This window comes from Quercus suber, unplaced genomic scaffold, assembly GCF_002906115.3.
Source record: "Quercus suber isolate HL8 unplaced genomic scaffold, Cork oak 2.0 scaffold_500, whole genome shotgun sequence".
NCBI classification, from domain to species: domain Eukaryota; kingdom Viridiplantae; phylum Streptophyta; class Magnoliopsida; order Fagales; family Fagaceae; genus Quercus; species Quercus suber.
This window is the reverse complement of record NW_027069949.1, coordinates 386,079-410,718: the sequence shown is the minus strand read 5'-3', so window position 1 is coordinate 410,718 and position 24,640 is coordinate 386,079. Positions and strand designations below refer to the sequence as shown.

General features: G+C 34.4%; 2 protein-coding genes across 3 annotated transcripts; both read left to right on the top strand.

The window, feature by feature from the left end:
* The first annotated feature begins 772 nt into the window (after positions 1 to 772).
* LOC111999510 (transcription factor CPC) lies at positions 773 to 1,763 on the top strand. Of its 2 annotated transcripts, XM_065763266.1 has the most exons (4): positions 880 to 898; positions 1,014 to 1,104; positions 1,236 to 1,281; positions 1,431 to 1,763. In XM_065763266.1, exons 1-4 carry the CDS (start codon positions 884 to 886, stop codon positions 1,522 to 1,524), a joined length of 246 nt encoding a protein of 81 aa, XP_065619338.1. In that variant the 5' UTR covers positions 880 to 883; the 3' UTR covers positions 1,525 to 1,763. The 2 variants fall into 2 exon arrangements, with proteins under 2 accessions (XP_023887407.1, XP_065619338.1); XM_024031639.2 differs by lacking the exon at positions 1,236 to 1,281 and having other exon boundaries at positions 773 to 898.
* A 14,429-nt stretch (positions 1,764 to 16,192) lies between these two features.
* On the top strand, positions 16,193 to 24,473 carry LOC111999497 (tRNA wybutosine-synthesizing protein 2/3/4). The gene is given in 9 exon segments (XM_065763252.1): positions 16,193 to 16,982; positions 17,301 to 17,754; positions 18,346 to 19,536; positions 19,707 to 19,836; positions 20,609 to 20,844; positions 21,456 to 21,591; positions 22,280 to 22,356; positions 23,677 to 23,783; positions 23,878 to 24,473. Coding segments are annotated over 9 exon segments (3,159 nt in total). The 5' UTR covers positions 16,193 to 16,261; the 3' UTR covers positions 23,985 to 24,473.
* The last annotated feature ends 167 nt before the right edge of the window (positions 24,474 to 24,640 follow it).

Here is a 24,640-nt window from a genome sequence, read left to right as displayed (position 1 = left end):
AAAAATAAAACGTCTGGATTAGTCTTAACATGCAAAACATATGTTCTATTATCACGCACAAATGGTATAATTGAAAAGTCTTAACATGTGAAACATATGTTCTATTATCATATATCATTTAAAAAAAACTTATATGGGATTGAAAAACAAATCGTTTGGATCCAATTTCCATTTGCCAATTAAATAATTGGATTAACAATTACTACTATAGTCTCTTATTGACATCTTATCATTGAAAAGTTTAACCCGTGAAACACAAATTCTATTATAATATATCAAAATAAAACCCAAATGGGATTAAAAAAATATAAAACGTCTGGATTAGTTAAAAAAAAAAAAAAAAACCCTCCTTATTAGCTTATTTACTTATGTATAGTTTTTTTTTTTTTTTTTAAATCCTACTTTTTCAAGGTATAATTATATAATGAAAGGAAATTCCAAATTTGTATTTCAGGTCAATTAATCAAGGCAGAACAGATTCTGGACAAGTATAATACGTTGTCCCCGTGGGGTATCTGTACTGTGTACAGTTTGAGGATAGGGCTGAATGAGTTGGCAATTCACAAAATCAAAAGAGAAAGGGATACATATCTTCAATAGAAGGTAGAAAAGGGCCAAATTAAACAGGCTTTTTTTATCATTTTGCTTATCCACGAGATTGGTTTGTGTTTTCTCACTTAGTCACGTAAAGCTAACTCAACCAACTATTTGATGTCCTCAACAACCCATCAAAGTTGATAACTACCAGTCTTTATGCTCTGATTTCTCAACTACCAATCATCATTATAAATACCATAATTTTATGTTCCATCCCATAATGAATCACTTGACTCATCTTTGTGGAGACTAATGGGAGACTTAGCTCAGACCACTAATGACAATAATGAAGAAACCAAAGGTACCCCATTTGAAATTTGGTCACTTCTAGTCTTATTTCAATCAAGACTATTGCTTGTTTTTCAATTTAGTGACATGGGTTTGTTCTTGTTCTTGTTCTTCTTTCTTTTTTTCAGAGGAAAATAAACTGGAACAGGATTCCAAGCTGGAATTCTCTGAAGACGAAGTCTCACTCATTGCTAAGATGTTTAGATTGGTTGGAGAAAGGTTTGTTTGTTATTGTCATTCTTGCTACTCTATACATATACAATTAGGCTGCTTTAGTCTCAATTTTTTTTTTTTTGAGAAATAATTACAACATGCTGTTAACCCTGCAACTCGAATCCTTTCCCCTCTAGACCCTCAAGCACTTTGTGTATGGAGAGGTGCCAATTCAGCTACAAGGTCTTTGATTTTAGTCTCAATTATGTGTGTGTGTTTTGTTCTTTCTGGGTGTGGCAATATGTGCTAGGTGGTGATCATTTACTATTTGACCTATAAGCTTAAACCATCAAGAGGTGATGAATTTAATTATTTACCTATTGTTCTAACAGGTGGTCTCTAATTGCTGGGAGGATTCCTGGAAGAACAGCAGAAGAAATTGAGAAGTATTGGACTACAAAGCATTCAGCTTCAAGTGAAAGATGACTGAAAATAATTCAAATACTGCTATGGTTGATTGGCTTTGATTGTTTATTGTAAATGATGTCAAGGTGTGGCTTATAAGTATAACAATTGTTATTATATGGTAGTTGCTTTCTATGATATTATTGATTTATGTAATTATATTAGCTAGTGTAATCAGTAAAGCAACGATGCATGGTGAATGTTTATGCAAATTACGAAGTGCTTGACATGTAATAAGAATCAACTTTCTCTTCTTCTTCTTTTTTGGCAAATATTATTTATATAATGAATTGTTCTTATTTCCTTTCAAATTAGTCTTTGGAAAAATTTTGTTTTAACCAATTATGTTACGACTCAAATAATCTATTAGATTAGATGTCTTTATTAGAAACACGACAAAATTAAATGTCTTTATTAGAATCACAACACCAAAAAGTGCCAACGAGTTAAACTACACAATACTCTTATCATGATTTGTTTGTAATTATAGGCTAGGAGAATCACCATCCAAATAATTATGTAATGTATTGTGGATAAGATTCGAAAAAACTTTGTCGATTTTGATAATAACTATTAACGCCGTTGTTTGTTGAAAAAAAAAAAAAAATCGGTGGATACAGTCAAAGTAGGCAAATTATTTTTATTACATGAGACATTAACACCTAATAATGAAGTATAGCTACTTGTACAAGTAGACCCCTAAGCTCGTGCAAATCGCTATCATACTAGAAATAAGTTTCTGTTTACCTTTAATAATGATTGTGTCTATCTTTTTTCTGAAAAGGAATAGTAATAACAATAATAATTGTGGTGCAACGTTGGATTTATCATGTAGTGTGGGTCAGGTTGGATTTGTCCAATATGCAGGAATGATAAAGAAATGAACAGAGCTCAACCCATCGATTTTGCTGTAAAAAAGATACATTGGCCCATAACTCTAGTCCTGATTAAGGCCCAACCCACTCTTGTACCCACCTTTAGTCCTTTATTCAGAATTCTACACTCCAACTGTCACGTCAAATTTTTTCTATTAAAAAAAAAAAAAAAAAACCAAGTTCTGCTCCCACGTGAGTTTTAAAGTTCGGAAAAAATTCTAAAATCTCAAATTTCTGTTCTCTCAATAGGTTTAACTTCATCTGAGATATCAAATTAGACATAGTAACGTGTCAAATTAAAAAAAATTTGACGTGACAGTTGGCAGTTGATGTGGCAAGAAAAATCAAATTTTTATTATTCAATTTGACACACCAATTTTTTCCATCCAATAGATAATAATAGAGACTAAATTAACATGACACTAAGAGTTTAGAGCCTAAATTGACATAATAAAAGGTTAAAGACCAAATTGACATTTGGTGTGAATGATAGGGACCAATTATGTAATTTATCCTTTATTTTATAATAAATGAAAACCCTCTCCTCCTAGTCCCTTTCCCCTCAAAATTCTTCCAATTTGAGAGAATCAAAAATATGGAGCGTAGAATATATCCCTCCAAATCCCCTTTAAACCCTTCTCCCTCCTCCTTGAAGAAAAGAAAAAAAAAAAAAAAAACCAAGTTCTGCCCCACGTGAGTTTTAAAGTTCGGGAAAATTTCTAAAATCTCAAATTTCTGTTCTCTCAATAGGTTAACTTCATCTGAGATATCAAATTAGACATAGTAACGTGTCAAATTAAAAAAAAATGACGTGAGCAGTTGGCAGTTGATGTGGCAAGAAAAATCAAATTTTTATTATTCAATTTGACACACCAGTTTTTTCCATCCAATAGATAATAATAGAGACTAAATTAACATGACACTAAGAGCTTAGAGACTAAATTGACATAATTAAAAGGTTAAAGACCAAATTGACATTTGGTGTGAATGATAGGGACCAATTATGTAATTTATCCTTTATTTTATAATAAATGAAAACCCTCTCCTCCTAGTCCCTTTCCCCTCAAAATTCTTCCAATTTGAGAGAATCAAAAATATGGAGCGTAGAATATATCCCTCCAAATCCCCTTTAAACCCTTCTCCCTCCTCCTTGAAGAAAAGAAAAAAAAAAAAAAAAAACCAAGTTCTGCTCCCACATGAGTTTTAAAGTTCGGGAAAATTTCTAAAATCCCAAATTTCTGCTCCCTCAATAGGCTTAACTTCATCTGAGATGTCAAATTAGACATAGTAATGTGTCAAATTAAAAAAAAAAAAAAATGACATGGTAGTTGGCAGTTGATGTGGCAAGAAAAATCAAATTTTTATTATTCAATTTGACACTCTAGATTTTTCTATCTAATAGATAATAATAGAGACTAAATTGACACGACACGACACTAAGAGGTTAGAGACTAAATTGACATAATTAAAAAGTTAAGGACCAAATTGACATTTGGTGTGAATAATAGGGACCAATTATGTAATTTATCCTTTATTTTATAATAAATGAAAACCCTCTCCTCCTAGTCCCTTTCCCCTCAAAATTCTTCCAATTTGAGAGAATCAAAAATATGGAGTGTAGAATATATCCCTCCAAATCCCCTTAAACCCTTCTACCTCCTCCTTGAAAAAAAAAAAAAAAAAAGTGTTCTGCTCCCACGTGAGTTTTAAAGTTCGGGAAAATTTTTTAAATCCCAAATTTCTGCTCACTCCATAGGCTTAACTTCATATGAGATGTCAAATTAGACATAGAAAATATCAATTAATATTCTTTTAAAAATGAATCGTAACTTCACCAAATCTATAGTTTATTTCTTCTCTCTTCGGTATATGTAACTGCATAAAACCATCAAATCTAGAGGCAGAGTTTCACAATTATATCACAAAGAATTGAAAAAACAAAAACATTGTTTTAGGAAAAGGAAGAAATCGGTGGTGACCATATAAAGTTTGTTGTCTCGGCTTCCAAATAGAAGCAAATCTTTGGCTTTGTCCAAAGCTTCCTTTAGAAAAAAAAAAAAAGAACCTTAATTGTCTCTTCGGAGATTTTGATATTGATCTCTTCTAAATCTTTGAACAAACGCTTCAAGAGTCTTAATCTCCTGTTGGGATTGTGACACTGCCTCCTAAAAACGCATCTTAAGTCTGAGATCCCAAAGATCTAGTCCACAGCGTCGATGAGATTCCCAAGTAACACAACATTATGGTCCTCCATACAAAGTAGGAGTAGCTTTGCTTGTTGCCATTTTTTGTTTTCTAAGCTCTAAAATACTAAGATAGACTTGTAATTTAGGTTAAGCACCATAGAGATTGCGTATTTTTTTAACACACGTAGGAATAGAAATTTGAGTTTTCATTTTATATATATATATATATTAGATTTGACGTGGTTGTACATTTGGACATAATTGAAATGTTGAAGGGACTGGGCTTGGTTCACCGCAACTAAATGGGTTGTTTTACAAACCAAGTGGTGCACAGAACAAAAATCCTACAATACATACATACTAACAAGTAAGAATATATGTATTGAACACAAAGGAAAATAACAAAGGAAAAAAGAAAACTTATGTAATAATGAAACACACGAAATAACTGTTAAGGATCCTCTAATCAGTACTAAATATTTCGTTATTTTTCTTAATTGTGGATTACAATGCGTACACTAAAATGTGTTACAAGGTCCAAATAAGCTCAAAAATTACAGACTTAAATGGCTATCTAAGCCTCTAAGACTTGCAAAATTTGAATCCCCTTGGATCCAAGTATGTTCTACAATGACTGTTTTTGGGATACCGAGCAATATTTCCCTATTTTCTTTGAGTTTTTTAACAGAGTTTTCTCAATGATTCTGTTGTGATTTTCTCTTGCTGAATGCCTCTCCAATGTTAGTTGCTTCTTCCTTTTATAGTGTTGTTTTGAGGCCCCGGGGTACCACTGATTCCTCCCCTTTGTTCCCCTAGGTACCAGCGCCCATGCCATGCCAGCCACTTCGGTGGTTGGTCCTTTCCTCATTTTCTTATAGTTTCCTTCTTTTGATGCCCTTTTCCCTGAACGCTCCTTGCTGACTTTCCTTTCTAGGATGTCCCTAGAGAACTGACTTCTGAATCTCTCTCCCTTCAAGGCTTCTACATCTTACCTTTTCAAATTCAGCTTTTTTGGCTACCTTTCCTTTTGTCATTTTTTCTTAAATTAGCTGATTCCCTTTCTGTCAGCTTGAAAGTTTTTCGAACTACTTCCCTTCGTGGTTCTTCCTTCTAGGTTCCTCGAGGTACCAGCCCTTGGTTCATAAATTGTCAATCCCAAACTTTCTGATTCTTTTCTGCATCATTGGGTTGCTGAGAAGGACGTATCTGCCCTTCGTTTCTTGTGTTTCTTGGTACTCTTTTGAACTTTCTCCATCTCATCCTATTTGTGTTGCAAGCCTTGAGGATCTTGAGCCCCTAACAACTTCTGAGCATCCTAGGCTAGTTCCTTCTACTAGATTTCTTTTGGTTCTCTAATTTTGGCAGGATTGGCCTATTTCTTTTCTTCCCTTTGCTTGTTTCTAAGGCCTATCTTTTCATGGGTTCTGGGCTTTAGATCTTTTGGGCTTTTCACCCTTTTCCCTCGTAGTGAGCTTAACCACTTTAATATTACTTTCTATAGAGTTGGCCCATTGTGCTATTTTTGGGCTTTGGCGTTAAGATTTTTTAGGCCTCAACATAACCTAACTATCCTTCTTAGCAACCAAACATTGAGATTAATTAAATACCTTAAGTTTTGGTTCATTCTTTCAATGAATAAGTTGATTTATCACTCAAGAATTGTATACAATCAATTCAATACAATAGAAAACACCGAAAAACAGAAATATAAAATTGCACATATACAAAGTTACACTTCAAGCTAGAGATGGTAGCAAATCTAGACACCAAAGGGAAAAAAAAGGATTTGTATAGCAGAAACATAATTCTAAATTGTGGTATACACTTTCAAAATTACAACTATACAAAAAATCAATTCTTTGTAGGGCCTAAAACAACACAACACTGAACACCAAAAAAAAAAAAAATCCATCACTTATTCATATGAAATTGGAATTTGTTCCACTCCTAAGATTGCATCAAAGATTCACCATATTTAGTAAACGATCCTAGTCAATAGAGTTGCAGAATTTACTATTAAACTAAAATTTATTCTTGATTTCCCATCCAATCAATTTCATAATGTCTTCGTTTGAGTTAATCTTGCTTTGATGAATGGTAGCATTTTCTCTGCTTCTATTGTATAAGGTAACCCATGGGGCAAATCTATAAATAACAGTATGTACGTGCAAGTTAGACTATCAAGCTTAATGAAAGAGAATGAGTGATGAATCTAACAGTACATTTAAGTGTAGAAATAAAGAATAATAAAAATAGAAACTTTAACACTTTAATGTCTAGAGAAATGCAAAAGCGAAAAAAAGAAAGTAAAGAAGGTATGGGAAATACTTGGAAAACCCTTTGAAAGGGATGAAAAATCACAGGTGAGCGAAGGGAAGAATGTCCGTCACTCTTTAGAGCTCTTTGTTATGTGAAAGTTAAGGTTTTTACACAATAGTCATGTTCTTCCCAAAGAAAGCCTCTCTTTCTACCTCACTTTCCTCTCTAGACTTCTGCTTCTTTTTCTCTATCTTTCTAGGTTCTTGCCCTAATTGTTTAGCAATATGTTTCTCTTATAGTACGAGGAAAGTTGTTATGTACGTTAGGGTAGGTGTTAGGCCCCCATTCGCCCATTTACAACCCTAATATAGCTATTGTACTATACTATGACTGGAGGAGAGAGAAGACATGCCAATGATAGAGTAGTGGAATAGAGGGTGACTCTGCTACAACATGGGGAGAAAGCCATAAACAAGGAAAGGGACCCCAAGGAGGCTAGGAGTGATGCACGTGTCCTCAGTAGTGGTTCAGCACAAGCTCAGCCAATAAGAGGTGTTCTATAACATCTAACCATAGGGGGTCGTTATCTCCCTTTTACACTAGTGCTGGGTGTCCATGCTATGTGCATTTTTCACCCTTCCCTAACATGGTCATGCCATTGGTACGAACCAAAGATACTCTCCCTTAACCAACGTTCTCCTTTCTTTCCTCACAGCTAGCAAATGTGTAAGATCTGAATCCAGCCACTTCAGCATTCACTAACACATCATGGCCATATATAAAAAGTAGAGTTGATAAAAATTAATTTGAAGATAAACATATGTTTAAACATATTTCAAGATTGTAGGTGTAATCTCATGATTTACAAATTAAAACTATTTCATGTTTGTAGGTGCAATCTCAAGATGCTATTCTTACATGCGCTTAGATTTTACAGCTATTGAGAAGCACCAATGACTTCAAAAAAATCATCGTATTATTAGTAGGTATTAGACTATTGTAGTTGGTCTAGTTATTGGGTATATTGTCTTTAGAAGATTATTAACTAAAATGGGCGTAGGAACAAGCATAATTGCCCTAATTTCTTTAGGAAATTCTTCAAAGAATTTTAGGGTCGGCGATTCTACAATTGTAGCTAGAATCAATAACGGTGAGTGATGTCCCTCCAACGAGCATAATTGCCTTAATTTCTTTAGGAAGTTTTTCAAAGAACTTTAGTATTGACGATTCTACAATTGTAGCTAGAATCAATACCGGTGAGTGACATCCCTCCAATGAGCGATGTGTGTTATTTATGGTGTATTTGGTATTGATCTCAATTAGGTAGTTGGTCTCCTACATTACAACCATTACTATAAAATGGAAACACACACACACACACACATACACACACACACACACACATATATATATATATATTAATTGTGATCTTATTATAATATTTTTTAATATAGGCAATAAGTTTTTTTATAATTTAATTTATTTTCTTGTAGGTGCATTGTAAGCAAAATTTGATGTTCATATATGGTATAATCTCATTTGTAACTCAATTCATTTTTTCCAACCCATTGTTGAATGGAACCAGTCTATGAGTGTAAACATTAACAATACATTCACTTTTTTTCATAAATGAAACATATATCTCTCCATTTATTGACTTGAAATGAAACATAACAATAAACATATTTCCTTTGCTGGTAAACTCAACTTGGCCATGAGGACGACACTTTGGCGACCTTTGGGATCTCCTACTAGACAAGGGTGTTCATATCTCAAAACCTAAATTGGGTGAGTTTTATAATCATCACATTAGTTGATTGTAAAAATAAATAAATAAATTTGCAACTCTTTTTAATTCATATGATGCTTTTTTTTTCTTTTTCTTTTTCAGATGACTTGGAGTAAAATGAATCTTATGATTGGTATTCCAACAATTATTTAGCTTGCCCTCATTACCTTCACTAAGAAGGTATGTTAATATTGCTATTCATTTTAAATTTTAATTTTCACCGTATTTTCATAACACTTTTACAACAAATTGATAAATGGTTATTGGTTTGAATCTAGAGTTTAAAATGCTTAAGATCTATTATGAAAATGTTGTGAATGTGGCATTTTTCTTTAATACTATTTATTAATTCCAATGTTATGCCATAATTTAGTGATGATTGATTTAGCCTATTATAAAAAAGCAATTAATGTTTTGAGTGTAAACATAAACACATACATTCACATTTTTTCATAAATGAAACATATACATTTTTCTCTAAATTTATTGACTTGAAATAAAACATAACAATAAACATATATATTCAAATTTACGTTTTAGATCTTAATATTTCAAATATCAATTTAGTCCCTAATATTTTGGTATTATATCAAAATAACCCCTATCAATAAGTGGTGGATTAATGAAAAACTAATGTGGCTAACGTGACTACATCATAATTAATTTTATATACTATTTACTTATTATTATTATTCAAGATAGACATAGAGAGTGGTTTCAATTAGCTCAACTACTAAAGTCTTTGACGGTTGAATAAGAGATATAGGGCTCATTCCCCACTTATACCAAAAACTAATTGGTGTCTTGGTACCATGGATAGTGAATATAGAATTCTATCTAGTTAGATATAGGAGTATTAACGGATATATTGCTGGCATAGCAAATTGGGAGTCCAACTCATAAATCATATCAATGACATAATTGATATAAAAGTTAAATTTTTTTTCTTGCCACCATGATTTCTATTTGTATAATAGTTTATTTTTTGAAGTATTTTCCTTAAAAAAAAATGAGGGTCAATATAGAAGATCTAGAGGGTATCTAACACAAAATCCTCATTGGATTCATGTTCAAGTTTTTATCATTTTAGAACCACTCAAACATATTTTTTTCCTTTTTAGAACTGAGTTGGATTGTTGCACAATTCATATTAGTGGTGATTGTTGCAATTGCTCTCTATATGTTTTTCATAATGTTTCTATAAGTGATTATTAACTACAATTTGATATTTTGGTTTTGGTCTTTGTTTCATAGTAAAAACTTGTTGTATTGTTACTTAAGAGAATTTGTTGTCTAAAGACTCTAAACCATTATATTAGGAAGTTTATCTTCTACTCTCAAACACTCTAATTTCTTGCACTTTACCTCAATATATACAACCATTAAATGAAAGAATACTAAGAAATTTGAATAATAAAACTAAATTATTTTTCCCTATTCCAAAGACCTTACTCATATTGGGGAAAATGCAAAAAAAAAAAAAAAAAAAAAAAATAATCAACAGTTAAAGTTAAACCAAAGAATTTTAGTTCAAATTTGGGGGGGTGGGGGGGACATAGACAATCCCTTCTCATTATTTGTATTATAAGAGTTCCAGTAAAAAAATAGAGATTAATTATAGCAAACTTTCTCTTCTATGTGAGTCTATGACATCTTCCATAAGAGGCAATTCATACTCATTTCTCTTGAAAAACATTTTTTTTCTGTTAGGACATATGTGGTTCACATGTTAAAAACATATGTCATGTTTTTATGTAGTTTGCTAATCCTTTGATAAAACGCACTTTACTTGTATTTGGGTAGATCTAGGATGTGTCTAATACTTTAAAAAACATGTTGTTCAAGTCTAGTATTAAAACCATGAAGATTGGATCAAGAAACAAGTAAAGAAAAGCTGTTCATTAAGCTAGACAGATAGCTCGACACCTGCGGACAAATAGCTCGACAGCTGCTCGACACCTCTCGACAGTTGCCTATCTATCGAGATCTTAAGGTGTTTCTTATCGCAATCTCGATACCTTCTCGATAGCTGGTGGATCGATCAAGAAATCTTATGTCTTCTCGATAGCTCATCGATAGCTTCTCAACAGATAGCTATCTATCAAGGTTTAAATCTCAACACTTCCTCGACACCTCCCGATCGATCGAGATTACGGGAAATCAGAATTTTCAAATCTGATTTTTGGGCCAGGCTTTTGTATTTATGTAGGGTTTCTTTTCTCCGTCACACAAGAAAATACAAGGAGAACATATGCAAAAGGTGACCGATGCCTTATTCTCTTTGAAAGAAGCTACTGCGTCTTTGCGCCTTAGGGTTTTGTAACCAAGTGCTTCTTGATCTTCATTGTTGATGAAGTGAAGAACTTTGCAATCAACATTCTTCTTCTTTAAGTTGGTGAGTGAGTCATGTACTGGGATTCGTGCAAAGGAGTTAGTCACGTATTGGGATCCGTGCAACAAAAAGGGCGGCATTCATATATTGAAGAGTTCAGAGGTTCTGAAGCGGTAGAAGGTTTCTGCTGTGAGTTCATCTACGGGGATTGTAGAGTCTAGGGACAAATGTTTTGTATTAGATCTGAAACTTCTCTTTACTATAGTGGATTGCTTTTCGGAAAGGTTTCCCCCCAGGTTTTTTACTATGAAACTAGTTGGTTTCATTGGTTTTCCTAGGTGATGAATATCTTGTCTTATTTATTATTTCTGCTGCATGATTTTGACATGATATTGATGTTTGTTTGTTTTAACAAGTTTTATTGATAATAAATCTAATTAACAACTTAAATTTAAAACTTGTTAATTCTATCAATCGGGGTCTAAATTTCCCAACATATTCAACATTCCGACAGTAAGAAAATCATAATTGTAAAACTTTCACCAAGTTTAACAAGCAATTTTTAGAAATCGGAAAAAGAAATTGTTACAGATCATGAAGTTCATGAATATTGTCTAACATTAAAAGCAAACCAAAGACTACGCTGTTAAGTTATAGGAACTCAATTAACACAAACCCAAAAATTAATCCATAAGTTTTTTTTTTTTCTTTCATATGTATTCCATAATAGAAGTAAAGTTATGACATATCATATGGAATTACTTCTTCTTTTTATTCTAGGAGTTGCTTGTGCTGTTGTCAGAACTTAGAAGAATGCTTAGAGGTTTTTGTTTCTATTTTTTTTTTTTTTTAAAGATTTTTTTTGCACATCCTGAAAAATAAGGAGAAAATACATATTTAGATAGATTTTTTATTTTGCATAAATATTTAAAATTGTAAGAAGGGTAAAAAAAAAAAACACATTATAAGAAAGAAAGGTTATGACGAAGCAATTAATATAAAATTAGTAATGATTTTTAGTTTTCTTACCAATTGTGTATTTTCAGAGATGTCATCTATTTTGTTGCCATTAGCTATATCCTTCAAGTTTGTAAGCAATTTAATATATGAAGCACTGATAGGATCGTTTGCAATAGTTTGATCACTGTTGGCCGGTGTTTTTAAATGTTTAATATGAATACTATTAGAATTAACATCGTCTATGTGTTTGTTATACTCAGATTTAAACGCGTTTGTGACAATGTAAATTTCTAATCCCTCTTAGACATTGTAATCTTCAACTTTTATTAGGAATGTATAGGATTTTAAAATCAAGTTCTGAATATCTTGAGGTACTTTATTTGGCTCCTGATTTTGCACAATGTGATGTAAAATTTAAAGTTTGTTAGTATTATAAAAACGTTAGGTGTAAGTATAAAATTGGAAATGGTTAAGAATTTAGATTAGATACTTTAGAAGAAAGTTCTAGAACAGTTATCTAAATTATTTTTTTCGCTTCTATATCAAAAAGAACAAAAGAAGTTGTCGAAATGTGATCTCACTTGGATTTGTACTCTATAACTAAATTTAATAATGAAAGAAATTAGAAAATGTAATAAGCTTATTTTTATAACTATAATTAAAGCAATTATAATTTTATTTTCCTATGCAGTCATTTTCACAGTTATATAATATAAGTAATGAACAATTTCTACTGCAGAGATTGGCTAATGTACAAACAATCTATTTTTGCATCAAAAACTATGAAGAGAAATATTACATGTTACCATAAACTATCACTTCCAAAAGCATCATTAATCAAAGATTAATATGAATTACAATTCAAAATAATTCCAGTAGTTACCTGTGTCCCAAATACTAAGCTTCAATCTTTTCCCACCAATTGTTTGTTAGTAGCTTAATCTTAAAATCCACAACTAGAAATGATTACAACAATAATGAAAGTTCATCTAACTAATGAATTTCAAAAAAATGTGTAATTCTTATCTGATATAGAAGAAAAAAATGGGGAGTTGTAAATATTTTTTTTAAGAAACAGTTGTAATTGTTATTAAGAAACAAACAAAGTTTCTATGATAGCCTCAGATTAGCATTTTGGGACATTTTTCATTGCAATAAACAACACTTATAGTAATTTCTACATGGTGAGCAAATAATATGTTATTGCTGCACATGCCATAATGTTTGTTATTATCAACAATAACGTACACAAACTTATCAGCATGATTCAGCAATAGCCCAATTACATTTTCCACCCAAAAATAAAATAAAAGGCAAAATCAAAATCAAATTCAGCTATCCCTAAAAAATAAAAAAATCAAAACAAATAATTTAAACTCCAAGCAACCATATCAATTCCAACTTTGTTTCCAGGAAAAGGAAAAGGGAAAAGTACTTTTGAGTCTTACATTTACCTTTCTTCCAAATTTGAAATAACCCAAATTTATTAAGCTAAGATATATAAGAATCTTGATCCTTAGACCCCAAAATAATTAAAAATAAGAAAAAAGGAAGAGAATTTTTTTTTCCTGAACTTTTGCACTTATTATGGGCAACCAAAAAGAGAGAATGGGACAAAATGAGGATATACCCCTTTTGGTGAAAAGTTCCAGCAAAATGCCCCTCTTATGAAACTATTTATGGAGATACCCCTGTTTTGAAGAAACTCGATTTTATCAAAATCAAGTTTTAGTGTGGAAACTCGAGTTCCACAAATTTTTTTTTTTTTTAAAAGTTCAATTTGGCTATAACTCGATTTTCTAAAAATCGAGTTTTACATTGAAACTCGATTTTTAGAAAATTGAGTTTCAAAACAGGGGCATATCCTTAAATAGTTTCAGAAATAGGGTATTTTGCTGGAACTTTTAGCCGAAAGGGGTATATCCCCATTTTGGCCAAAGAGAATGATTAGATTGAAATTTGAGATTATGTACACCTAAACTAATGGTTGTTATAAATAATGATAAGATGCAACTCAAATTCAAAGACTACTTTGAACGAGGAGTTTCAGTATTTGTAGATTCCTTCATACTTTTTAGGAAGACATATGTCTGTTTAAGAGTTGTTTCTTATGTGAGAGATGCGACTCTTTGGTAAATAACTAACTCTAACACTTAATTAATTTTCTACTATAGATTGGTGAAGTAACATCATCTACCAAGTGGGGGTCATTATATAATTGAGGGTGCACCATATTATGGTGTGATTACCTATCACTATTATACACCAACATATTGTAGTTATCCAAATTTGTAAATTGAATCCAACGTATAATATATATTGAGAAAACCTTTAACCATTTTTTTTTTGTTGGTAAGGTTGGACAATAAATTATATTTGATCACTCATAATGGCTTACAGTGAATTTCTTCAATTTGGATGGGCAATGAATCTGAATGCTTGTAGTGTTGCTTATCTCTCAAGCTTTATCTTATGTGTGGCCTCCTAGTCAGCTTCTACATCCACTTGCCTTTGTGCTTCCACTCACCTAAAACCAAAATCAAAATTAAGAAGCAATTAACCAAAAATTTAGTTCAAGCTTGTCTTCGAATAGTTTGAAGGGAGTTGAAAACCCAAGGAAAAAAATTAATCTTTAAAAAAAAAAAAAAAGGATAATGGAAAATCCTTAAGAGGGAAAGAGAGAGAGGTTGAAGGTACTTGTGAAAGAGGAGATTTTTGGAAGCTTGGACAATCTGTGTTTTCCATGCTCAACAACGATGGTGATTTCTTGTTTATTTTCCTTGCAAAAGGAGAGTGAGAGAGACAAAGAGAGAGGACTGAGCGCTTCTTTGATCTTTGGCTTTAAATATGTGTGTATACATACATACATACAATATATATTGTATTGCCAATTTTGCCCCTATTATGTTAATTTACATTCATTTATCGAGTTGAAGTTCATCACTGAGCTGGATTATATGTTCATGCTTGGTTTATTTTATTGTTGAATAAGTTTGAACTTGTTTATAAGTTACTTGATTAATTTGATAGAATTTTATGGCTTTTGGTCCATGATGATTTCTCTTTATCATCAGACCAATAAAATAATTGGTTTTTAATGTAGGCAAGATTCAAATTGAAAATCTTATTCGACGATAAGAGACTTTACTAGTTACTTGATTAATTTTTTTTTTTTTCCCAAATATAGTAAAAACTACGATTATAATAATTTATCCTTTCACAAATATATGATAGTAATTGTACATGCAAGTTAGATTGTCGAGAGTGTAAAGAAGGTGAGTTATAGATCTAACTGTACATTTGAGTGTCAAAGGCTCATGAACAATAAAAATGAAAACTTTAACACTTTAACATCTAAAGAAAATAAAGGCAGAGCAAAGAAAGTAAAGAACACATAATTTACGTGGAAAACCCTTAGAAAGGGATGAAAAACCATGGCAAGTGAAGGATAGAATATCATTCACTCTTAAAGGCTCTTTATTATCTAAAAGTTTAAGGTATTACACATGACATTGTTCTTCCCAAAACCTTTCCTCTTTCCTTACTCTCTTACCCATATTTTTGTGTCTCTTTCTATCTCCTGCCTTAATTTCTTAACAACATGTTCCTCTTATAGAGGAATGTTGTTAGGTATATGGAGGAGAGAGAAAATCTGCCAATGTCAGGGTAGTGGGATGAAGGGCGGCTCTGCTACACTGTGACGGACAAGTATTAGACAAGGAAAGGGATGTCAGGGTAGCTAGGAGTGATGCACGTGTCCTCAATAGTGGTCTAACTTAACATTAGCCAATGAGAGGCGTTCTACAACCTTTGACCACTAGGGGTCGCTATCTCCTTTTCATGATAGTGCTAGGAGTCCATGCTGGGGCACACATTTCACTCCCCCCAAGAGTGATCACGCTGTTGGCACAAGTCAAGGGTATTATTCCCCTTACCAACACTCTCTTCCCTTTCCTCACAGCTTGTCCATGTGTAGGGTTTGGAACTAGCCAAATTAGTACACTTGTTTACCTTGGCTAGTGTATCGTACAATAATTAAGAACTATAATTGGTTATATATTAAAATCATATATAATTTGTTATTACAAATGCAGTGTTTATATTATTGATAAATTTAAAATAATAATTTGATATTTTATAAACTTATCTTGAAACTCACACAATTCAATTTCAATTATACAAAAGTATAAAATATTTTTATTTATCCGTAAAAACATATACCATTATTGGGTGTCCAAGACCGTTTTAGGCCCAGGCGCCAAGCCCACTTTTGTACCCACCATTTTGTTTGAAGAGGGTTTAGACTTTACACTAGCGAGGGTTTTTGCTTTGCAGTTTGCTGTTGCACAGCGCGAAAATGGAGTTCGAGAAGAGAAAAGCGGCGACACTAGCGTCACTGGCATCCTCAGACACCGACAAATCACCGAAGGGCACGTTGGACACTCCCATCCTCCCTCTCATCAACACCCTCAACAATCACCCTTACTACTTCACCACCAGCTCCTGCTCCGGCCGTATCTCTATCCTCTCCCAACCCATACACCAAACCCAACCCAACAAAAAATCCAAAGGCGGCTCCTGGCTCTTCGTCTCCCACGACCCGGCCGATACCGACTCGGTCCTCTCCCTCCTCTTCCCCGACTCAGCAACTCGCTCCGAACCCGAGCTCGAGTCCGAGCTCGTCCTCCGGTTCGAACCGCTCATCGTAGCCGTGGAGTGCAAAGACCTCGCCTCGGCTCAGTCGCTGGTCTCCACGGCGAGGTCGGCCGGGTTCAGAGAATCCGGCATAACCAACGCGAACAACAAGCGCGTGATCGTCGCGATCCGCTGCTCGATCCGGCTGGAGGTTCCGTTGGGGACCACCGAGTCCGTCATGGTCTCGCCGGAGTTCGTTCGGTACCTCGTCCGCGTGGCCAACGAGAAAATGGAAGCGAACAGAATCAGAACCCAAGGCTTTCTTCGCGCTCTGCAAAATGCTGACGTGGCGGAACAAGAACCAGAACCCGAACCGGAATCGGAATCAGAAGCTCGCGGCGACGATGATGATGAACATTCCGGTAAAAAATCGAAATCACGTAGTTAAAAACGCAAAAGCAAAATTGAGTGAGTCAGTGGTTTGAATTTGAAAATATGATTTGGCAGGGGCAGATTTGAGTGTGCTGCGTGTGGTTCCGATAGTGGTTTCCGGTGAGGAGGCGGTGGAGAAGCTTTATCTATGGGGACACTCGGCGTGTAGTTTAGCTTCGGAGAAGAAAGTATTGGTTTTTGGTGGATTTGGAGGAGTGGGAAGGCATGCGAGGAGGAATGATAGAACCAGAACCCGAACCGGAATCGGAATCAGAAGCTCGCGGCGACGATGATGATGAACATTCCGGTAAAAAATCGAAATCACGTAGTTAAAAACGCAAAAGCAAAATTGAGTGAGTCAGTGGTTTGAATTTGAAAATATGATTTGGCAGGGGCAGATTTGAGTGTGCTGCGTGTGGTTCCGATAGTGGTTTCCGGTGAGGAGGCGGTGGAGAAGCTTTATCTATGGGGACACTCGGCGTGTAGTTTAGCTTCGGAGAAGAAAGTATTGGTTTTTGGTGGATTTGGAGGAGTGGGAAGGCATGCGAGGAGGAATGAAGCTTTGGTGCTTGATCCAAATTCTGGCACATTGGAATTGATTGGCAGTGTAGAGCCTAGTCCGAGTCCACGATTAGGTCATAGTTGTTGTCTGGTTGGAGATTGCGCCTTTGTTATCGGAGGCAGGGGGGATCCTGTGAATGTTCTTGGTGATGTGTGGGTGCTCAATAGAGCAAAGAGTGAATGGAAATTAGCCAAATGCAGTGGCTGTGTTTTTCCTCCAAGGTGAAAAGCCTTTTTTTGCACTAATGCGCTTTTCTATTTTAGTAGTTCTCATTTCATAGTTGAAAAAAAAGTTATCGATTTTCGGGTTTGATTAGCAGGTTTAAATTCATAACATCTTTGAAAGTCTAGGGATTGATTTGAAACTAACAGAACTATAGGGTTTAAATTTGCCATCTTAACTATAGTATAGGTTTAATTTAAAATCACCCCTAAAGAATAGGGTTTAAAATGTAATACTCTAAAAAAGAATTCCGAAACATTAGTTTAAATTTTAGGGCATTAGTCACTAGTTTGAATCTCCCATTTCCTCATCTTCCCTTGGAGTCTATGCTATACTACAACTGCCACTGTCCTTGATAACATTATGTGGCCTGGTAGTTTAGTTTTGGAATCCAAAGCCTTAATAACCCTTATGAGAAATTACTTCCAACTGCTATTAAAAATCTTGAATTTCATTGTAATGAAATACATGTAGGCTAGAGTACATTCGAATTTGCTTTGTTGATTGCTTATTTGCTTAAATTTGGTGTGGGACCTGCCAAAATAAGCTCAAAATGATCAAGATTTTCAAAATATTTGTTTGTGACACAGGCATAGGCATGCAGCAGCTGTTGTAGGCTCAAAGATATATGTATTTGGTGGACTTGACAATGACTCAATCTCTTCATCCTTTTATATCCTCGACACAGTTAACCTGCAATGGGAAGACTTAGAGGTTGGTGGGGAACAGCCATGTGCCCGTCATTCTCACTCTATGGTGGCACATGGGTGTAAGCTATTTATGTTTGGAGGATACGATGGTGACAAAGCACTTGGAGACTTGTATAGTTTTGATGTTCAGACATGTCAATGGAAGAAAGAAAAGACAGCGGGAAGAGGTCCACATGCTAGGTTTTCCCACTCAATGTTTGTGTACAAAGATTATCTTGGGGTTATTGGCGGTTGTCCTGTCCAGCAACATTGTCAAGAGTTAGCACTACTTGATTTGCGGCTCCAAGTGTGGAAGCATGTGACACTTGATTCTGTTGGCAAAGATTTGTTTGTACGAAGTACAGCTAATGTCATTGGCGATGATCTCATTTTGATTGGTGGTGGGGCATCTTGTTATGCATTTGGAACAAAGTTTAGCGAGCCAATGAAAATCAACTTGTTACCTTTAATGACTTCAAATGAAAATTTTATGCCTTCTAAAAATGGAGATGTGCATGGTACCTGCAGAAATGATGGGGTGACAGGGAATAAGAACGATAGCTTTCAACATCCACGAATTGAAAATTTGCAAACTTTAAAAGAAAACCTTGACTTAAATTTTGATAGTGAATTACCTGGAATGAATGAGAGTCAGATGATTGCTTCGCATTGGGTTCTACAACTTGAAAGGAAGTATGCAAAATTGGGGAAGGACATACTGAAGAAGTTTGGGTGGTTAGATCTTGAGAGGAAGGTTTATTCTCGGGAGGACGGAAAACATATTTGTTTTCCTGTTACCAAAAAATTTTGTGGTGTATTTCATGAAAGGCAGCATCATTTGTTTGATGCATCTGAATTAGATAATGACCATTTATTGAAACCATTTACAGGAAAGGGGCTTTTGTTAAATGAGATCTCAAGTTTGGAAGCTTTGAATCTTTTAAAAGAGTGTGGTGCAACTAAGCTGGTGGATGAGGTAGTTGAAGTCAAAAGAGCTGCAAAGTCTCCCTTAAAAGTAATGGGTGAAGCTGTGGCCTCATTGATAAAGAATAGAGGCCTTTCAGAACAACTATTAGAGGAACTACCCACAAGGTTTGTGCTTTGTTTTGTTTTTGTTTTCTTGTTAGCTTCAGTGATATGGATTGAAAATAGACATGAAGTAGTCTAAAGTTCAGGCACTTTCTGGCACTTTATAGTTTTCTAGTGGAGGCAATGTCCATGTACTGTAGTGTTGCTCATTTAAATTCTTCTGGCCTTTTCAGATGGGAGCGACTTGGTGATATTGTTGTGCTTCCAGTCACATCCTTCAAGGATCCTGTATGGGACTCAATTGGGGCAGACGTTTGGCCTATTGTTGCCAAATCACTTAATACTAATCGACTTGCCCGCCAGGTAAGCTATATACTTGAATTATGTTATGTTGCTCATTGATGACTACTTTTCTTCATTTTGTTTCAGAATACATTCTTTGTGTTGATTCTGTGAAAGTGTGTAGTCAATTTTTTGGTTCATTGAACCTCGGTTGTCATTTTAAAGTAAAACTAAACTTAATGTATGAGGATATGGGCTTCTTTTAGGATTGAATTACATGTGATACATACATTGAAAGATGATATAAAAGCACATTGACTGTAACCAAAATTTAATTTTACTCTTAGAATGAACATATTCTGTCCCAGAGTTCAGGCACATCATCATCAATTGATTCAGATAATTTATATAGATCCTTTCAACATGGGAACATTGTCATGACATGATCCTTTTGTCTTTACTATTATTGTTATTATTATTGTTTTTTTTTCCTTTTAGGTTGATTTTATTATCTTGGAGGTGCTTAAGTTCTAAATTATTCTCCATATTGTTTATTAGTCATATTTTAAAACTAATTATGTAGTATATCCTGACCAATGGGCCACTAGCAATGATAGTCATATTTGTCTTCCCTGAAAGGTGGTGACATTTTGTTTTCCTAGCAGGTGATATATTATATAATACTAATAATTCAAATTTTAAGCTATAAAACTACATACCATGTTCGATCAGAATGAGTTGCAGAAATTCTCATCTGAATTTCACTAACTTGAAGGTTTTCCAATGCTTGTCATTACTTTGTAGTGAATTGGGTGTTGCTCATATCTTAATTACTTTTTTGTGGTATTTCTAGGGCAGAGTTGCACCAACAGGAACAAGGGACAGTACTTTGGAGATTCTAGTTGGAGATAATGGTTGGGTTGATCATTGTGAAAATGGAATTCTCTATTCTTTTAATGCTACTAAGTGTATGTTCTCCTGGGGAAATCTTTCTGAGAAACTCCGTATGGGCCATCTAGACTGTAAAGATGAGGTGATTGTGGATTTGTTTGCTGGAATTGGATATTTTGTGCTGCCATTTCTTGTCAGGTATGCTGTAATTTTCTCTGGATTCCCTATAGGATTGGTTTTACTAGTCAAGAGTCCTCTTGTCTACTTGTCACATGAGTTGATCTGAATAGGGAGACAAAACATTAGGCAGTGTACAACTGGAGATAAGAGGATATATAATATTTACACATGTATCAAATTTCATACATGTAATGCTCTTAAAAAAAATTCTTGAGAATAATTAATATAGGATTACAGCCAATAAGCTTTAACTCAAATGGCACTTCCTCTTGCAGGAGCAAGACGGAGGGTGAGATTGTGGGTTTGAGACCAGTTGTTGCATGTGTAACTTACCAATAAAAAAGAAGTGTTGTATTACTTTTATGCACATTAGTCTGCTGGACCTCTGGCTTATGATACCTCCTGAATTAAACCCAATGGATGATTGTACATGGAGACTTCTAGCAGTCTACATTTTTTTTATGGATAAGTTACACATGCACCTGATGGGTCATGACCTCCTAACCCTTATAAGAGGAGGAGGTGCCAATTGAGTTAGAGCTCATTGGCGTCTACTCTTTTACAATTATTTCAACTGCTTGATCATTTGTACACTAATAGTGACCTGATTGCTAAACTTCCTTGATCAGGGCCAATGCAAAACTAGTTTATGCTTGCGAATGGAATCCCAATGCCATTGAGGCACTCCAGCACAATCTACAAGCCAATTCAGTCAGTGATCGTTGTATCGTACTTGAAGGAGATAACCGGATTACAGCACCTAAAGTAAGTCCATACACTGATTTATTTTGTTAGTTAATAAATACTAAATAGTCAAGCTGTAGCACTAGCATATCATGATTAAATTCCTATTAGGTTATTCTAAGTTAATGAAAATTTTCTTGTCTAGCGATGTAGAGAGGAAATTTTAACTGACAATGTATATTTGAAGGTCATGACTGGTTAATAGATGTTGTCCTGTCAACTTTCCTGTGTAATGTTTGATGAACATTATTTTTTTTTTTGATAGGTTGATGAACATTTTTAAACGCTTGATTTTGAACTTAATTTGGAAGATGAATTATTATACTTAGATGCTTCTTTTATTTTTTATTTATTTTTATTAAGTCAAGAACTGAATTTAAGATGTAGGCAACCACAACCCACCTAATAGTTGCCTAAGCCAAAGTCTGAGGAGATCTTCTGAGGTGTCAGTTGAATGTGTTATCTTTTGACGCTACAAATTAAATTTAGAAGCACACAGCCAACTGTTGATGGTTGAAACCTTTTATGGCTGGTTTGCAACAGATTGTGAAACCATCCTTTGTTGATATAGAATACTGATGCAATGAGCTAGTTTGCAGTGGCTGATATTTTACACTGGTCCAAAAGGAAAAGTTTATCATGAAAGCATGCATTAATGTACAAGAAGATGGACTGCTCTGATTGATTCCTTTTGATTTTCTGCTTGTAGGGTGTTGCTGATCGTGTCTGTCTTGGTCTCATTCCAACAAGTGAGGGTAGCTGGGTCACTGCTGTAAGGGCATTAAGGTAACTGCCAATACTCTGTATATGGTTCCATTCAATGACTTGTTTTTTTGTTTTGTTTTGTGGTCCAAATTGTCTTTAGCTTCCAGGAAATGTTTAAGACTGCATTACTTCAAATTTTTGTTATTTACTTTTCAAAATGTTTAAAAATTCTATGTATCCTTTCATTGCATTGTTTCTTGTTGCTGTTTTGTATTATGGGGTCCGTTTGGATTGAACTTATTGTTACTGAAACTGAAAACTGAAAACACTGTAGCAAAATAATTTTTAAATTGTGAATAGTACAGGTGGGACCTATTTTTAATATTTTTTAGTGCATGAACAGTGTATTCACAGTACATAAACAGTGCATACACTGTTCATGTACTGTACCTTTTGTCTCTAACGTCAACACAAGCGGCTGGGAAAAAAAAAAAAGAAAAAGAAAAAAAAGAAGGAGAACCAAAACGCCAACGCCAGACGCAGACGTGCAATCCAAACTGCACCATAGTTTGAAATGTCTCAAATGCCCAGGAAATGTTTCAAATTCTGAACAACCTCAGTGTTAAAACTTCCATTCCTGGCTTAGGTTTTGTTTCCAAATATACATTAATTTCCTTGAGATTCTTTCTTATCCAAGGCATGTGGACTTTGGATTGAAATTGAAATGTATTTTCCTTTTGTGCATGTGCCTTTTCTCTTTCAAATCAGAAGTCATTTTGCATTTCCTTTTGTACTTAATACACATGTTACCAAGATTGCTTTAATGTTGCACTAAGTACTGAAATATATTTTAGCCTACAATTTATCACTGTGTGCGTCTCTCCAAATGTGGTGAAAATAAAATAGAGGGAGGTAAAATTACAGGGTTTTAATGTTCTGTGGAGCTTAATGTAGCTGCAATTAAGATAGATGTCAATTTTTAGTGGAAAAAGTTTTGTCATGATGCCTTTGTGGCCTCTTATCATCTGTTTCTGATTAGCTTTTCAGAGCAGACTTAAACTATATATAGTCTTCAACTCATCAACTCATCAGGGTACCTAGTAAGTGAAAGTTTATATCTCAAAGTGTAAGTTTCTCATTCATTTGAACCTAAAAATAGCATCTGGATTTTGGAAACCATTAATACATGTCTTTAGCTGCAGTTTTGTTTTCACTGTTTGTGATTGTTTTTGAGAAGATTAATCTCAGATTCTCAAGTAAACTGGATCCAAATTTGAAGAAAAAATTGTTACATTTATTCTGCCCAAATTAAGGTCTGAATTATAGATTCAATTGCATATGAGATCTTAGTCCCTATTTCTTTTGACCATCTTTTCTTATATTGTAACACTAATAATGCAGGAGTGCTGGTGGGATGTTACATGTGCATGGAAATGTAAAGGACTCGGAGGAGGGTTTGTGGACAGAACATGTTTTGAAATCAGTATCTGAAATTGCTAGATCTGAAGGTATTGTCTTCTTGGCTTAATAGGTGATGCTTGGACGTGTTGAAATTATGCTGAGGACGTGTAAAGTGTAAAGTATCTCCTTTCTGATTCACAGGCTATTGCTGGGAAGTTTCAATAGAACACGTGGAGAGAGTGAAGTGGTATGCCCCGCACATCCGCCATCTTGTTACAGATATAAGATGCAGACCAGTCCAAAGATAGCACTTGAAAGTTGAAACCCAATGTTTCCTCAAGGTAACAAAGTACACTCCTGCATGTTAAACATTACCTGGGGGGATTGTGAATTATATCACATGCCATTCCCCAAGCTGATCTATCTCCATTGTTGTACCCAATCACAAAGGTAGCAGTAGCTCTCCCTCTCTTTTTTTGGTCAGAGGCAGTAGCATTGAAAATTTACATATTTGAGGGGTCCCATTGACCCAGTAGGCAGAGTAGATTGGACCACTTGATAAATCTGAGGATAGGTTATTTATTGTTTCTAGATGAAGATGTGGAATGCTTTGTAGAAGTTCTGTATCAAATTACTGAGATTTTGTAAAAGATGGAAGACTTGTTTGTGCATTTTAGTAGCAGTAGACTAGTAGTTCTTGTTCTCCCTGTATCAAATAGTGCTTGTCACCACATTGAATTGGGCCTGGTTTTCAGCACCTATAATTAATGGTCCTATAATGGACTCTCATTTGTGCATTTTGTAGCTATTTTAAAAAGTCATGCAATGAACACCCACATGGGGCAGCATTAATGCAAAATCCTGTTTTGTTCATGATTTGGTTAACGAATCAAAAAGACAATTTCGATGCACTAGTGAGGATTGATTCGGTTGGACAGTATAGTTAATTCCTTGGTCCATCATT